This window comes from Chelonoidis abingdonii, chromosome 1 (genome assembly GCF_003597395.2).
Source record: "Chelonoidis abingdonii isolate Lonesome George chromosome 1, CheloAbing_2.0, whole genome shotgun sequence".
In the NCBI taxonomy this organism is placed as follows: Eukaryota; Metazoa; Chordata; order Testudines; family Testudinidae; genus Chelonoidis; species Chelonoidis abingdonii.
In genome coordinates this window covers 3,418,285-3,436,396 of record NC_133769.1, presented here as the reverse complement: position 1 = coordinate 3,436,396, position 18,112 = coordinate 3,418,285, and the positions used below count along the sequence as shown (strand labels likewise).

Here is an 18,112-nt window from a genome sequence, read left to right as displayed (position 1 = left end):
AAAATCTTGGCTCGGATGATTTAGTTGGGGACTGGTCCTGCTTTTAGCAGGGGATTGGACTAAATGACCTCCTGAGGTCCCTTCCAACCCTGATATTCTAGGATTCTATGGATGGATGGATAATCCACAAAAAACTTGATGTGCTAGGAATATATGACTGAAATGTGTTTAAAGCAGGCAGGCGCGGGAGAGTTGATAAATGGGTTTTCTCCAGACAACGAAAGAGGCCAACACCTCAGACCAGGCAGGGCCAAATTCAATGGGCTATTCATTTGTATTGGGGGTTGCAGGAAGAGATAATTTGCATTGTAAAAATCACCAGGAGGGGAGGGACCAGCATGGCATCTACAATCAGCAGGGGAAAGGAACTTTATCTAGGAATATATTTTAGAAGGATACATTTCAAAGGCTTACTGGACTGTAAAGGGAGGGGGAGTGAACCCCTAAATTATTCTTCACCAGAAGAGCTAAAGGTCTGGTCAGCCATGCTGGAGGAAAGACTGGTGAAAAAAACATCTTTGAACAAAGGGCTCTAGTTTGTTAGGCTAGACTGAAGTCTTACTTTTGGTTTTTTGTAACTATTTCAATCCTTATACTTGATATCACTTAAATCTGTGTCATTTTGTTTATAAACTTGTTTTACTTTTACCATGAACCAAATGCATGCTTTGATTGAAATAAAGGATGTGTTAACCCCAGTTAAGGTCATAAGCTCTTGTGTACAGTCTCTTTAAAGGAGCGGCAAAGTTGATAAGGTTTTGTAGGTGCTATAGTCAGAGGAGCTGAGCATTGCAGATAGATGTCTCTGCAGAACTCAGGAACTGGGGGGCACTGATCGTTCAATGATAGGCAAGACTTGGACTAGCAGAGTCCTGAAGAATTTGCTGGCAAGCTAGATGGTCACACTCATCTCTTCCATGATCTGTGATTCTCTTGCCTATTCTCCACATTCTCTTCCATTTGTTGTATGGAAAATGTAGTGTCACCATGCTCTTTCTTTTCCAGAGTACAGTAATTGTGGAGAAGACAGTACAGGACCTCATGAACCTGATGCATGACCTGAGTGCTTATTCAGATCAGTTCCTCAACATGGTGTGTGTGAAGCTCCAGGACTATAAGGAAACCTGCACTACTGCCTACAGGTACAGCCTACCCCTGGGAACCAGACCCTCCTATACAATAAGGAGAATGAGCCCTACCTCACTAAATTGTTGGGGAGGATTAAGATGAAAGATGTGTAGGTCTGAAGTGTTATTTTATTTCAGTATGTGCAGGATGGAGTTACTTCCTCCTGGAAAACTTGTCTGCTTGGTTAATGGGTGGGAAAGAAATATGAGCTAATAGCCATCCAAGAGGCTAGGAAGACCCAGTGACTTCTCATGCCCATATGCATACTTTCCAGAAATACCAATGCAGGTGGTTGGTAGAATCAAGAGAGACATGTCCTTGTTCTTAATCAGAAAGATGGAGATTAGGGAAAGAAGGGTGGAAAATGTGTGATCTCCATAACCATATGATCACATCAGCTCTGTTATGCTTGGCTACATGCAGTGAGAAAACAAGTTGAATCCTTTCATATTACGAATTCTCAAGATATATGGGATAAGATTTTTAAAGCCAGCTGGTTTCAGTGACCAATTCCTATTCATTTTAATGAATCTGGGCATCCAAATCCCCTAAACAGCTTAGAAATCCATGGCTATAATATATGCACACAGTATACACAGGATTTTATTTAATATTAAAAACATTTAACATTTCTATAGCACCTTTTTCTCCAGAGGATCCTAAAGTGCTTTACAAACAGGACTGAATTCATCCATCCTTAAAGAGCAGCCTCTTCTGGGGCTGAAGTCTAACAGCACCACCACATGGGAACCTAAGCTAGGAAATAAAGGATGTGCTAGTGGTTCGTGTGCTAGCCTGGGACTCAGGAGACTCTGGTTTAATTCCTTTCTCTGCCACCAACTTCCTCTGTGACCGTGGACAAGTGGCTTAGTCTCCCAGTATCTCGGTTCCCCCATCTGTAAAATGGGAATAAAAGCTTCACAGGGGTGTTGTGAGGATAAAACACTAAAGACTATGAAGTGCTCAGGTACTATGGTAATGTTGGCCATATTAGTACCATATATAGTACCTTTTAAGAGCTAATTGAAGCTGGTGGTAGCAGGGAAAGTAGTAAAATCGCTTTGTGTGTTTCAACCTGTAGTGTTAAGAAATTATTTCTTATTGCCTGATTTCATTCAGAAGAGTGTCATCTGGTTATGGGCTTCCTATGGGAATATTATTAACATCATGTATGTACACATGTGGTGTGCGTGTCTATATACGTATATATTACGTATTCTTATTACAATTAATGTTCCTTTATTATGCATGTTTCAATAAATGTTATGAACCAAAATCAGGCAGTAGGAAGTAATTTCTTTACAGCTGTTGGTTGAAATTGATAAAGGATCTTGCTTGCTTGCTTGCTTGACGCTATCCCTAGAATTAACACCTACTGAAGAGTAATTAGGACAGCACTAATTTGGACTACCATATCCTGATTACAGCAGGAGGAAAAACAGGAAATGTTCTAGTTTTGCTGCTAGCAAATGACTGACGGAAATAGAAATCTATATACAGTTCACATGATTCAGAAGAGCATAACAGGGACAGGAGAAATTCTGCTACCCCTATTTCCATATACATGTGCGTGAGAGAGAGTAGCTTGAGATATTCCAAAGAGATGATCAAATTCATAAAGTAACAATGCCCTCTGCTGGGAGCTCTCATGTCGCCCAAGCTCTCGCCCTGTGAACCATGGTTTCCCCCAAGATTTTTGGGAAGGGCAGAGATAAACCAACAATTAGTCTTAATGGACCCACCTTCAAACGTTGGTAACATTTGGAAATATTAAGGCTAAATCTTCAACTGATGAAAATCAGCTCCTTTAAAGTCAGTGGAACTCCACCTAAGGATCTGGCCCTACAAATGTACAGCTTAACTTGTTTAAGTGGTAGTACAATAAGAGTTAAGTCAAAGGGCTTTCTGGGAAGGAGGTTTTTGTGTGTGCATGATAGAGATGATGGGGCAGCAAATGACAGTATAAGGGAGCTACCATCTTCTTTGGAGTTCAGGGAAACCACAAATGTGAACATTGCAAGTCTTACTAACTAGCGTACAAAGTGAGATGCGATGTTGACAGGCTCTTTGTAAGCTGGAAAGGTAAATAATAGAAGACTTGTGCAGTGGCCAGTTGGTTCATTAACTTGGCTTTGTGTATATGTGTTTCCAATAGAAAAAATAATTCAAATAGCCCATATGGTCCTCTCTATTCATGTGGTGAATCTGCTGTGTACAGATTACCAAATGACCGATATCTTGAATCCTTTCAGCTTCAGCCACGTAATAGCTATTGTTTAATAGTGATGTTTTGGTGGTTTCAATAGTAGGCCCCAACTTCCAACAACTGGAGCTTAGGAAGAAACTTTCCCTGGATATATAGAATCCTAACTGTACTCTGCAGCATTTCTTAAATCTTCCTCTGACAAAGCGGGTATAGACCAGAATTGAATTGTATGGAGCACTGGACTTATTCATGGCCATTCCTAACCAGAGATTTCTGATTTGGAGGGATGGACCCACGTTTTTCAGCTACCCTATGACAAAGGTTGCATGAATCCTGCAAGTGAAACTCATTCTTTGGTAGAGGGGACTGATATACACCATTTGAAATGTTCACATTGTGCCAGAAACTTGAAATCTGAGGCTTTTCCAGTTCTGTTTCAGTTTTATTTTAATTTTCCAGTGAGGACAAGAACCTAACAAGATTCAAAATATGTATGTAGAAATCAAGAAAACCCCATGTTGTCATAATTAAAGATAACAAACTTTGGCAGGGTTATTAAGCCTTGTGCTTCAGGGTTTGTCAGTCTCTGGCAATTGGAGATCAGGATGAGCCCTAACGTGGGAGACAGATTATCCCATATCTGCCTATTCTGGGGCACTGACATCTTCCTCTAAAGCATCAGGTACTGGCCACTGTCAGAGAAAGGGCATTAAACTATCTGTACCTTGGTTCTGATCCAATCTGGCAAGTCCTTGAAAATTTCTTAAATTTAAAATGTTCATGTTGACAAAGGTCAGTTTTCATCCTGAAAAATGGCATTTCGAAAATTCATATGTTTGGATGCAAAAAGTGCATTGACAAGTGTTTCGTGGAAAGCTAAATTGGGGATTGCAAAATGGCCCAGAGTGAAATTTGCAAAAAAAATTTTTTAAATGTTGGGGTGAAATGTTACTAAAAAAAACATTTGCCAGCTTCCCCTACCCTGGTATTGGTGACATGACCAGATCAATAATATGGTCTCTTGCTGAATCGAATCAGTCTTTACCAAAGGATTGTCACTGGGTTGGGGGATATAGCAAAGAACAATACAATGTTTTAGGAACTGGAAAAGTCCTAACCACGTCAACGTGGCTGCCCATTTTTGTTGATTCCAATCAATCCTTCCTCTTTTAGTTCCTCACCATGTTCCTCTTCCACCATAAACAAACCTTTCTGTGTCTTGAACCAGATAGCTGAGCTTAGCTTTTCATGACGATTTATGCTGTTAGAGCTGCCAGATTTCCTTTAACTCTTTCAGGCAACTCACCCTCAGTCCCTCAGAGAATCCTCTAATTCCCTACAAACATTTTTTTCCAAAGACTGATTCCTGCTGTGCCACCAAGGCACAAAGAGACTTAGGGTATGTCTACATTGCAATCGGGAGATGTGATTGCAACACATGTGGACATAGCCAAGATAACTGTGATCAAGCTAGTTCAAGTAACAATAGCAGTAAAGCCATGGAGGCCGCTCAGCTGTGTACCCAAGGTTGTAGGTGGGCAGGTCTAGCCCATGCAGCCAGCTATACCACTGCACCTTCACTACCATTGTTACTCAAACTAGCTTTGATCTAGCTAGGACCAGGAGAATAGTTTGAGTATTTCTGCACGTGCTGCAGTCACACCTCCCAGTTGCAATGTGGATGTACCCTATGCGACTCATTCATAGTCATGCAGGAAGTCTTCAGCTGAGCAGGGAATTTATCCCAGGTCTCCAGAGTCTTAGGCTGGTGTCCTAACCAGCGGACATCTTCACTCCATCCTAAAGAGTGGCTGTTACTTGCTTCTTTCTCCCACTGTTTTGTATGTGTGTTTTTGACTCGTACCTTGTCTATATAGATATGTAAGCTTTACAGGGAAATGGCCTGTCTTTGGCTCATATTGAGCACACATTAATAATAAATTCTGAACGCTCACCAGCGTGAACAAATCACGGTTATGAATCACCAATTGCTAGAGTTCGGAGTAGCTTCTACCTTGGTCCTGCAAAAAAAATTATCATTCCCAACTGCATTTGTCATGAAATAACTGAATCCAATTAGCCCCTCTGGCCTCCAGTTGTTTTCCTAATGAAAAGGCTTGGCACCCCAGCTGTGTCCAGGAACCATTAGCAATCACTCTGCACAACTGCTCCAAAGGGGAATGGTGCAAATCTGTGGCTACTACCGTTGGCAGATGTTTTATCAATAAAACTCGCTGAGCTACGGAGGGGTGGGCCCTTCTCAACGGTGCACCATCACCTGTTCAAGTGTTACACCTATTTTCCTGCCCCCTCCTGGGAGCTACATACAAACAGCCACACAGATGGCTCTGTCTGTGGCCCATTGAGCTGTGAATTAATTAGCAGATTATGGCACTCGTGGTAATGATTAACCCCATTACTGTAGCAGAGTAATTGCACAGGGCTTTTTATGGTGGGGGGGGGTATTTGTAAATTACTATTCTGGACTCTAGTAAAGCTTTTCATAGTGTCTTATGATCTGTTATTAAAGATCTAAGTTAGATCAGTGTGTATACGAAGTTATCATGTAGACTGAAATCCAGATGAAAGACCAAAGAAAGGGTACTGGTAAAGGGCCATGCAGTTGATGGTAGAGGCTGGATGTCCGGTGGGTTACCACAGGGATCAGTGCTAGGTCCCATCCTATTTAACATCTCCACTAATGAGCAGGTAAATGGAGTAAAAACAGCAGGTCAATAAAATCAGGAGGTGTTGCACACACTTGAGAGTTCTGTTTAAAGCACAAGTTGTATATGGCCCCATGAACAGGATATAATGCAAAAGTGAAGGATACAAACTAATGCTTCTGAAGCCAGATAATCAAGAACAACAGGAGAAAGACTCTTGAAACGCCCTGATGCTGGAAAAGAATAGACAGACAATACATTGGATGTGAGCTTGCAGTTCAGTATAACAGTGACCAAACAAAAAAGACCATGTGATTTTGAGCAGCTGATGTCTCACATTGTAAAGCAGACAGGTAACTGTCTTTCTTCTTCGAGTGATTGCTCATATCCATTCCAGTTAGGTGTGCATGCGCTGCGTGCACGTTTGTCGGAAAATTTTTTTACCCTAGCAACACTCGGCGGGTCGGCTGGCCGCCCCCTAGAGTCGCACCGCTATGGCACCGGATATATACCCCTGCTGACCCAGCCACCCCTCAGTTCCTTCTTACCTCCCGTGTCGGTCGTTGGAACAGTGGAGCGCAGCTTAGTTGACCCCCACTTCCCTAGCTATTCGTAGTTTTCTTGTTCTTTATCGTGTATATAGTTATAACCCTTTTTATATAGTTATACTTAGCGTATTTGTGTTTAGCATAGTTAGTCCACTATAGTTAGAGGGGTTCGGGGATTGGCCCCTTCCCCACACCCGGTGCCGGGGCCCATGCCCGGCTCACCGGGTTTCAAACCGTGCTCAGCCTGTCACAAACTGATGCCGACAGGAGATCCACACGACTCCTGTCTGAAGTGCCTCGGAGAATTGCACCTAACAGCTAAGTGCCCCATTTGCAAGGCTTTCAAGCCACGAACAAAAAAGGAGTGAGACATCAGACTTAAACAGCTCCTCATGGAGGCGGCTCTCACTCCTCTACCCTCGGCACCGAGCGCTGGCCAATCGACTAGCAGAAGTTCCTTCTCGGCACCGGACCGTGCCGGTACTGTCAAAGCCTCTCGGCACCGGCCGTCGCCAGCACCGAAGTCGGCTCCGCTCCGCTCCCTCTTCCCGAGATCGAGAAAGGCTAAGACTCCTGCTACCTCTGTGCCGCCCGCACCGCAGCCAGAGAGCATGTCTAAGTTGGATCGCCCGGCACCGACACCCACCACAGCACCGACGTCAGTACCGTCGATTCCAGTCCCACAAGGGCCGTCGAATCCGGCGCCTGTTAGCTCCCCGGTGCAGACCGCTGTAGAGGTGACTATACCATCCATGCCGGAGACGTTGTTAGCGGCGAGGGATCTGATTGCCTTGTCAGAGTCGACACTGCCTTCACCCCCGGCACCACCGGTGCGGGTAATACAATCGATAGGCAAACTGGCCTTGATAAGACCATCCTCTGTCGGCACAGCAGACCGGTACCGCTCACGATCGCGGTCCCGCAGACGTTCCAGGTCTAGACGGCACTCCCGCTCCCGACGCCGCTCGCAGTCCCGGCACCGTTCCCCTTCTCGGTACCAGTCGAACTCGCAGCACCGGTCGACGTCCCGTTCGCCGACCTGCTACTCTCGGCACCGTTCCAGCTCTCAGCACCGCTCCAGGCACTGTGTCTCCCATAGTCGATCATGATGCCGACCTTCGAGATCTCGGTCGACCTCCCGGCACCGTTCTGGTCGCAGGTCCCGATCTCGCTCCTGGTACCGATATGCTTCCCGGCACTGGTCTCCGATACACAGTAGAGTAAGGTCTGCTGGAACCTCTGCCCAGGGCTTCTCCGCTCCTCCATGGCCATCCAGACACACTTCGGTGTCGTCCCACGTGGACAGCTACTATGCTGAAGACTGCGATTCAGATGTGCCCGCCGGAGTTTTTCAAGAGGCCCAGTCCCAGGGCCAAGGCCCACATCAATGGTCCTTTTGGACGCCTTGGGTGTACCACCAGGCCCAAGGTGCTCCAATAGTCCCGTCCTGCTCTGCTCCATCAGAGCACCGAGCACCAGAGGCTACAGCTACCCGTCCTCCTCTGGCCGGAATGGAGGAAGCACTAGTTCATCCATCGGTCTCCCCAGTACTGCTGGAGCAGGAGATGGCCCAAGACCAGGAGGCCACACAGGACCTGCTCGTCCCCGGCATTTCCTCCTCTTCCTCTCCGGATGAGACAGTGGCAGGAACATCCTCCTTGGGCCCTCCTCCAATCGACCTCAGAGCCCATGAGGACCTCCTCAGGAGGGTAGCACTCAAAATGAACCTCCAGGTGGGGGAGGTCCCAGAGGTCGAGGACCCTGTAGTGAGCATTCTGTCGGCAGATACCCCCACCAGAGTGGCTCTACCCTTTATCAGGACTATCCAAGCCAATGCCGACACCTTATAGCAATCCCCAGCCTCCATCCCTCCTGCGGTAAAGGGAGTCGAGCATAAATACATGGTACCCTCTAGATGGTATGAGTATTTGTATGTCCACCTTCCTCCCTGCTCACTAGTTGTTCAATCCATCAATGAGAGGGAGCGCCATGGCCAACAGGCGCCAGCCCCGAAGTCAAAAGAGGCTAGGCAAATGAACGTACTCAGCCTCAAAGTTTATTCAGCAGGCGCCCTACAGCTCCGGGTGGTGAATCAGCAAGCCCTGCTGAGTCGCTATAATTATAACACCTGGGCGGAGGTGGGCAGGTTCACAGAGGTACTTCCCCAAGACTCCCACCAGGAATTCGCTGCCTTCTTGGAGGAAGGGAAAAAGGTGGCCAGAACTTCCCTCCATGCTTCGCTAGATGAGGCCGACTCAGCAGCCAGGACCCTGCCCTCAGGTGTCACCATGAGACGCATCTCCTGGCTACAGGTTTCCAACCTCCCACCGGAGCTGCAGTATACCATCCAAGATTTACCCTTCGATGGTAAAGGTCTCTTCTCAGAAAAGACCGACCCTAGACTGCAGAGCCTGAAGGACAATCAAGTCATCATGCGCTCTTTAGGCATGCATACACCAGTGACCCAACGCAGGCCTTTCCATCCCCAGACTCACCGCCCGTACTTTATGCCTCGACATAGACAAGACTTTGGTAGATGGCATGGGCGGGGCCAGCATAGACGCCAGTCAGGACCCCAAGGGGGCCAAAATCAAGGTCTCTCCAAACCACCAGCGGGACCTAAGTCCGCCTTTTGAAGGTACGCCGGAGGACGGTGTACCAGTTTCAGACCAGGATCCCTTTCCCCCCTTCTCCAACCGTCTTTCCTACTTCCTCCCGGCGTGGTCCCAGATAACCTCAGACCTCTGGGTCCTATGCACGGCGAAACATGGATACCACCTCCAATTCGTTTCAACCCCACCTTCCCACCCTCCAACCCAGTCCCTCTTCAGGGACCCCTCTCACGAGCAATTCCTCCTGCAAGAGGTGCGGAAGCTCCTCGCCATGGGAGCAATAGAGGAGGTGCAAAAGATGAAAAGAGCAAGGGGTTTTAGTCCCATTATTTCCTGATCCGCAAGTCAAAGGGAGGCCTCAGGCCTATCCTAGACCTGCGAGGACTCAATAAGTTTATGACAAAATTGAAGTTCCGCATGGTCTCCTTGGGAACCATTATCCCGTCCTTGGATCCTGGAGACTGGTATGCCACCCTCGATATGAAGGACGTGTACTTTCACATCGCCATTTTTCCTCCACACAGGAGGTATCTTCGGTTCGTAGCCAACCGTCAGCACTTCCAGTTTACGGTCCTCCTGTTTGGCCTTTCCACGGCCCCAAGGTATTTACGAAGTGTATGGCCGTAGCCGCCGCATACCTCCGCCAACGTTGGATACATGTATTCCCGTGTCTGGACGATTGGCTCATCAGAGGAACCTCCGAGACGCAAGTCACACATCATGTGGGCATTGTCAGGGACCTATTCACACATCTAGGCCTGATGATCAGTACAGAAAAATCCGCTCTGGTTCTCACACAGAGGTTAGACTTCATAGGAGCTACCCTGGACTCCGGTCTAGCCAAGGCCTACTTACCACAGCCGCGGTTCCAGACAATAACAACAATCATCCGAGGTCTACAGAACTTCCTGACGACCTCGGCTCGCACTTGTCTCGGTCTCCTAGGTCACATGGCTGCCTGCACATTCGTGATCAAATATACCAGGCTCCGCCTCCATCCTCTCCAAACTTGGCTCAACTCGGTATACCATCTGGGCAGAGACCCAATAGACACAATAGTCACCATTCCCCTGAGCACTCTAAGCTCCCTAGGCTGGTGGCTGACCCCCTCCCTGGTGTGTGCGGGGCTACCATTCCACCCCCCGCAACCTCACTGTCCCTGACAACAGACGTGTCATCTCTCGGCTGGAGGGCTCACCTCGGACACCTTCGTACTCAGGGCCTCTGGTCATCGCAGGAACTGGCGCTTCACATAAATGTCCGAGAGCTGAGAGCAGTCCGCCTGGCATGCCAGGCATTTCAGCAACATTTACACGGCCGTTGTGTCTCGGTGTTCACAGACAACACAACGGCCATGTATTACATAAACAAGCAGGGAGGGACTCGATCTTCCCCGCTTTGTCAGGAGACCATCCAACTCTGGGACTTCTGCATAGCCCACTCGATAGACCTGGTAGTGTCCTTTCTCCCAGGGGTTCGGAACACTCTGGCGGATCGACTGAGCAGGTCCTTCCTGTGTCACGAATGGTCGATACGGCCGGACGTTATTCATTCGGTTTTCCAGAAGTGGGGATTTTCCCCACATAGACCTGTTTGCCTCCCGTGTGAACAGGAAATGCAAGATGCTCTGCTCCTTCCAGGGTCTTTCACCGGGATCGATCTCGGATGCATTCCTAATGTCGTGGAAGCACCGGTTACTTTATGCCTTCCCACCATTCCCGCTGGTTTACAAGGTCCTGCTAAAACTCTGCAGGGACAGAGCGCACCTAATCACGATTGCACCACTGTGGCCCAGACAACACTGGTACACCACTCTGCTCGACCTGTCAGTAACCAACCCAATTACCCTGCCACTCCACCCAGACCTCATAACTCAACCACGGCAGTCTTTGCCACCCGGACGTGCAGGCCCTTCACCTCGCAGTGTGGCTGCTGCGTGGCTAAACCAGTCAGAGTTGCGCTGCTCTGCTCCGGTACAACAAATACTCCTGGGTAGCAGGAAGCCTTCCACTCGGTCAACGTATCTGGCCAAGTGGAAACATATCTCCTGCTGGTGCGCAACGCAGCATGTTACTCCCTCTGAGGTCTCGATCTCTACCATCCTAGACTACCTTTGGTCTCTTGAGCAGCAGAGCCTGGCGGTATCTTCTTTGAGGGTACACTTAGCAGCCATCTCTACATTCCACCCAGGAGAGAATGACTGCTCCGTGTTCTCTCACCCTATAGTTACTAGGTTTCTCAAGGGTCTGGAGCGCCTATACCCACAGGTATGCCGCCCCGCCCCTACCTGGGACCTCAACCTAGTCCTAAACAGACTTATGCTTCCACCATTTGAGTCGTTGGCAACTTGCTCACTGCTGTACCTGTGCTGGAAGACAGTTTTCCTCGTCGCCATTACATCGGCCAGACGAGTCTCCGAGCTTCATGCGCTCACGGTGGACCCACCGTATATACTGTCTTTCACAAGGATAAGGTACAGTTGCGACCACATCCAGCGTTCCTCTCTAAAGTGGTATCGGCCTTCCATACCAATCAAGACATCTTTCTTCCGGTCTTCTTCCTGAAGCCGCATTCATCTCGACGGGAACAACAATTACATTCCCTAGTTGTCCGTAGGGCGCTCACATTTTATATCGATTGGACGAAGCCCTTCCATAAATCCCCCCCAACTCTTTGTTGCAGTGGCTGACCGGATGAAGGGCCTACCTGTCTCCTCCCAGAGAATCTCCTCGTGGGTGACGGCGTGCATCCACACATGCTATGACTTGGCTTATGCTCCCTCGGGCCACCTCACTGCACATTCTACCAGGGCTCAGGCTTCATCTGCTCCCTTCCTGGCTCATGTACCAATCCAGGAAGTATGTCGCGCGGCTACCTGGTCTTCGATCCACACCTTTCCTTCACATTATGCTTTGGTCCAACAGTCTAGAGATGATGCAGCCTTTGGCTCAGCAGTTTTGCACTCTGCCACATCTCACTCCGACCCCACTGCCTAGGTAAGGCTTGGGAATCACCTAACTGGAATGGATATGAGCAACCACTCGAAGAAGAAAAGACGGTTACTTACCTTTGTAATTGTTGTTCTTCGAGATGTGTTGCTCATATCCATTCCAAACCCACCCTCCTCCCCCACTGTTGGAATAGCCGGCAAGAAGGAACTGACGGGTGGCTGGGTCGGCAGGGGTATACATCCTGTGCCATAGTGGTGCCACTCCAGGGGGCGCCCAGCCGACCCGCCGAGTGTTGCTGGGGTAAAAAAGTTTTCTGACGAACGTGCACGCAGCGCGCGCACAACTAACTGGAATGGATATGAGCACACATCTCAAAGAACAACAGTTACAAAGGTGAGTAACCGTCTTTTCTCTGTACAATGCTGGTGAGAGTGCTCCAAAAGACTGCATTCAGTCCTAGGCATCTGAAAGGATATAATAACGGTCTATAAATAATTGAAGAGTGTGAACAGTAAAGGCAGTGAGGAATTGAGGCTGTTAGAAGGGATGTAACTGGGAGTAATGGAATAAAATTAAGCTGAGAAAAACGTAGACACTGTATCAGGGTTTTTCCCCCCCAGAGTTAGAATTGTTCGACTGTGAAATAAACTTTCAAGGAAGTAATAGTAGTTCCATTGCTTCAGTCATTTAAATTTTGATTGGACAAAGCAGTAGCTAATATAGTATAGGGAACAGTCATCTTGCATTAGCAGGGGAAATGGATGGAAATGACCTCTTTTGTCTTTTCTATCTCAAATGTCTAATAATAATAATAATGTAATAATAAATTAATAGGAAACATTGATTTCTGACTCTTTATACAATGGTGCAGCATTTTTGTTCAAGACAACTTTTACCTGCATTTTTGCTTTGTTGGGTTGTTTGTAGAGTGTTTTTTACATAAGGTTTTAGTTAGATTCCATTTTTACCAATGAAAAAGGGCAAAGTTCCAAATAACAGTAGGAGGCAAAATTGATATTCAGACATTGAGCTCTTGTGCTACTGAAAACAAAAGTGCTTCATTTTGTCGGTAGTAGATTAAACATGAAATATTAGGGTAGAAAAGTGAAGCTCATCTGCAAGTATACGTGACAAGCAGAAAGTGATTCACTTTCGCAAATGATGTGTATTTGAGAATTTAGGGTTGCCGTCTTGGTGTTGCTTGAAAAGTACCATCAGTTGATGAGTGGTCGTGGCAAGAGAAGGTAATCTATCCCTTTTAGAAGTAAATTTGTGTTGTCTCGTGATACTTCATTGCCATTTTTACTATATTCCTTTTAGCAACTCATAGACACTGGGTGAATTTAATTCCTTTTACCCCCATTCCTTTACCATAACATACCTTCAATATATTTAAAATAAAGGTGGCTTTCCCACACACCATAAAGCCTCTCAAAAATCACCAGTTAGTCACTAACACTTGGCTAATGACGGAAGTGTTTTAAGTTGGTATTAGAGAAGGTAGGTTTTATGTCAAGGCCATACCAGCCATTGGCAGGTTTGGGGCAAATATCCTTAGGGTTTCCATTGCACTAACTGGAAATAAGGATCAGAACAGGTGTATGTCTTCAGCACCTTCCATCTTAAGGGTCTCAAAACATTTTACAACCATTAATTAATGAGATTCTTACTACGCCTTGGGTAAGTGATGGTATTCCCACTTAGGCCCAGTGCAGTGTGGAATCTTGTATTATCACAAAGGAAAGAGTGATGAGTTGTGCTGGAAGCTGAGGGGAACTTGACTCAGCTTTAATCTGTAGCCCAACATCTCAGTAGGAGGAGAATCATGCGTAAACCCATGTCTCTTCAGATGTTTCCTTTCTTCTCATACCCTGTCCATTTTCTACCTACACCATGCTATTCAGAGTAAGAGTGAGTACACAAGGAGCTTGACTGCCACACACACTGCTTTGCTGTTAACCTTACTGGGACCTGCATGTAGCCTCCACATCCACAACCCTGCTGCTCACCATGCACAGATTTCATAGGTGGACAAACAGAAGCACTGAAAGCTTTGGGGACATGCTTAAGGTCACACAGAAAGTCAGTGATGGAGCTGGAACACAGCCCATGAGCCTGCGAACTCTGATTCGCACTCCCCTCCTTTAACCACTAGAGCAGTGTTTCTCAGCTCCTTTCTAACTATTGACCACTTCACAAGAATTAAGGTTCTTCATTTCCTCCACTAGGGCACTGGTGGTCAGTGAAGAACAGTTGGGGAGGTTACATATGCTAGGTCATATGCTGCTATTCATCCCTGTGTAATTTCAGCTGGGAAAAGAGGCGCTAATCAGCACCTTTATATGAAATGTCCCTTCTGTCACCTGGAATTACCAGCATGGTTTTCAAGAGCATAGACATTTGTTATACTGCCAAAAATGTTAAACAGGAATGTCTTTGTAATTGGAATGCAGTATAATCTTTGATTCAGGTTTACGCAAACTGTTTAGCTGATATATCTCATATTAGATGCCTCAAACAACTGGGAGTAGGGTACAGGGGCTGGGGGGTAGAGATAGCTCCATGGTTTGAGCATTGACCTGCTAAACCCAGGGTCATGAGTTCAATCCTTGAGGGGGCCATTTGGGACACAAAAAAGACCAAACCAAAAAAAAAAAAAAGGTGCCAGGAACAGTAGTTGGTCCTGCTAGTGAAGGCAGGGGCCTGGGCTTGATGACCTTTCAAGGTCCCTTCCAGCTTTATATATAAAGAACCATTAATCTTCTAGCCACTGCTTCAGACATACTCCCAAAGTTACTACCATTGGACAAATGGTATGGAATAAGTTGATGGTTTTCACCCAGTCCTTACTGGACAGATTACTCATATGGCATGAGGTCATGGCACAGTTGGCACTAGTTAGCAGTCTCAGCAGAAATTCCAAAGAGCAAATGAGCCATGGAGAGTAAACTACCCTCTGCCCATATTAGACAAGATTAGCAATGAGCAAAAAAATTTGGCTGAATAGTAAATTCGCTGAAAATGCAGTTTGAGGTCAAATTCAGTGAATAGTTTCAGCCAAATAAAGGATTTTTTTTGAAGTCAAAATGTTTGTTTCAACATTTTCAAAAGACCCCTTTCAGCTTTTCATTTTGAAACTGGTTTGAAATGTAACTATGTTTATTTAAAGGAAACCAGAAAAGAGTGCAAAACCCATTTCAAAACAAAAAAGTGAAAAAAATTAATTTTGTGTTGACTGAGACATTTTGTTCAACCAAAAATATTTTTTTATGTTTGTTTTTCTTTTGGTAAGAAAAAAAAATCCATTTGGGTTCAATGGTAATTGGGACACATTACAACATGGTTTTACAAAAGGTAGATCGTGCCAAACCAACCTGATCTCCTTCTTTGAGAAGGTGACAGATTATTTAGACAAAGGAAATGCAGAGATCTAATTTACCTCGATTTCAGTAAGGGCATTTGACACGGTTCCACATAGGGGGATTATTTGTTAAATTGGAAGAGATGGGGATCAATATTGAAAAATTGAAAGGTGATAAGGAACTGGTTAAAGAGGAGACTACAACGGGTTGTACTGAAGAGTGAACTGTCAGGCTGGAAGGAGGTTACTAGTGGAGTTCCTCAGGATCAGTTTTGGGACCAATCTTATTTAACCTTTATTACTGACCTTGGCACAAAAAGTAGGAATGTGCTAATAAAGTTTGCGGATGACACAAAGCTGGGGGTATTGCTAACACAGAGAGGACCGGGATATCATACCAGGAAGATCTGGATGACCTGTAAACTGGAGTAATAATAATAGATGAAATTTAACAGTGAAAAGTGCAAGGTCATGCATTTAGGGATTAATAATAGATTTTAGTTATTAAATTGGGGACAAATCAGTTGGAAGCAACAAAGGAGGAGAAGGACCTTGGAGTATTGGTTGATCACAGGATGACTATGGAGCCGCCAATGAGATATGACTGTTAAAAAAGCTAATGTGGTTTTAGGATGCATCAGGCAAGGTATTCCAGCAAAGATAAAGGAGGATGTTAGTACCGTTATATAAGGCACTGGTGAGACCTCATTTGGAATACTGTGTGCAGTTCTGGTCTCCCATGTTTAAGAAGGATAAATTCAAACTGGAAACAGGTTCAGAGACGGGCTACTAGGATGATCCGAGGAATGGAAAACCTATCTTATGAAAGAAGACTCAAAGAGCTTGGCTTGTTTAACCTAACCAAAGAAAGCTGAGGGGGGATATGCTTGCTCTTATAAATATATCAGAGGGATTAATATTAGGGAGGGAGGGAATTATTTAAGCTTAGTACCAATGTAGACACAAGAACAAATAGGTATAAACTGGACACTAGGAAGTTAGACTTTAAATTGAACGAAGGTTCTAACCATTAGAGGAGTGACTTCTGGAACAGCCTTCCAAGGGGACAGTACTGGGGGCAAAAGACATATCTGGCTTTAAGACTAAGCTTGATAAGTTTATGGAGGGATGGTGTGATGGGATAGCTTAATTTTGGCAATTGAATCTTGATTATCAGCAGGTAAGTCTGCCCAGTGGTCTGTGATGGGATGTTAGATGGATGGGATCTGAGTTACTGCAGAGAATTCTTTCCTTGGTCTGGCTGGTGAGTCTTGCCACAAGCTCAGGGTTTAACTGATTGCCATATTTGGGGTCGGAAGGAATTTTCCTCCAGGGCAGATTGGCAGAGGCCCTGGAGGTTTTTCGGCCTTCCTCTGCAGCATGGGGCACGGGTCACTTGCTGGTGGATTCTCCGCAGCTTGAGGTCTTCAAACCACAATTTGAAGACTTCAATAACTCAGACATAAGTTAAGGGTTGTTATAGAAGTGGATGGGTAGGATTCTGTGGCCTGCTTTGTGCAGGAGGTCAGACTAGATGATCATATTGGTCCCTTCTGACCTTAAAGTCTATGAGTCTATGAATTTGGTGGGATTTTTCAGTTCAGCCACCAAAACAAAAAAATCAACTACTCTCTTAGCTCTGGATGAGCTCTTCATGTGGCGTAAATCAGTGTAGCGTTATTGACTTCAAGGAATCTGAGGATCTGACTTCTATCGTCCCTTCAAAGAACGTAATAGAAGTGCATTGGAAGGGGCAGTGTGGAGAATCTTGCACTGCAGCTGCGTGTACAGCTTCCATCCTGTGGATAAATGGAGAATTGCACTCTTTGTTGACCTCCTCATGGAGCTATTCATTAGTATTGTACATTTTTATAATGTAAAGGAGAGAGTATTAAATACCTGTGAAGCCATTACCCACACAACAAGACTTGCCGTTTTCCTAACGTGACCATTGTTGGTTTCACTTAGGGGCATTGCTCAGTCAGATGAAAAGCTGGTTATCAGTGCATCCTGGGCAAAAGATGACGACATCACCAGGCTCTTGAAGTCTCTGCCCAACTGGATCAACATGGCCCAGCCCAAGCAACTCAGACCAAAGAGAGAAGAAGAGGAAGACTTTATCAGGTAACATGTTTTTTAGTTGACATTCTAATATGTTTGACGCTACGGTAACAATGGATTATAGTTATACAAATTACCTCTTTCTTTTTAAAGTTTGGCTAGTGTTTATGACCTCAGAACATAAACCACTTAAGCATGTGCTTAAGTCCATCCTTATTGAGCAAAGCATTTAAGCATGGACTTAAGTGCCATTTAATTCCATGAGACTTAAGCATGAGTTTAAAGTGGTTTGCTGAACTGGGGTGTAACAGTACAAAGAACCCCTATGCGACTGCCTAATACTTGGTAATGATTCCTAGTCTGTGGATTGCAGTCTTGAAGCAGGTCACCAGCAGAAATCTCATACTTCTTGGTATGTTGCTGAGCTCCATCGACATGTGCTCTGCTTGCTGTGGGTGGGCAGAGAAACCTGCCCTTAGTTATCCCTTTCCTAACAGCCAGGATGGAGAGAGGAGGAAGTGGAGATCTTCCACTCCTGAGAGCCAGGGGGAAGGAAAAGAAAAGGAGTGGAATTCTACC

At 45.8% G+C, this 18,112-nt stretch overlaps 1 protein-coding gene across 3 annotated transcripts in view; it reads left to right on the top strand.

Annotated features, from left to right (window-relative positions):
- The window catches only part of EXOC4 (exocyst complex component 4), a 634,239-nt gene that overhangs the window by 524,908 nt on the left and 91,219 nt on the right, over positions 1-18,112 (top strand). For all 3 annotated transcript variants that reach the window (XM_075063737.1, XM_075063746.1, XM_075063741.1), the window contains exons 12-13: positions 1,006-1,142; positions 17,441-17,596. In XM_075063737.1, coding sequence (XP_074919838.1) covers positions 1,006-1,142; positions 17,441-17,596 — 293 coding nt within the window. The remainder of the gene's footprint in view (positions 1-1,005; positions 1,143-17,440; positions 17,597-18,112) is intronic.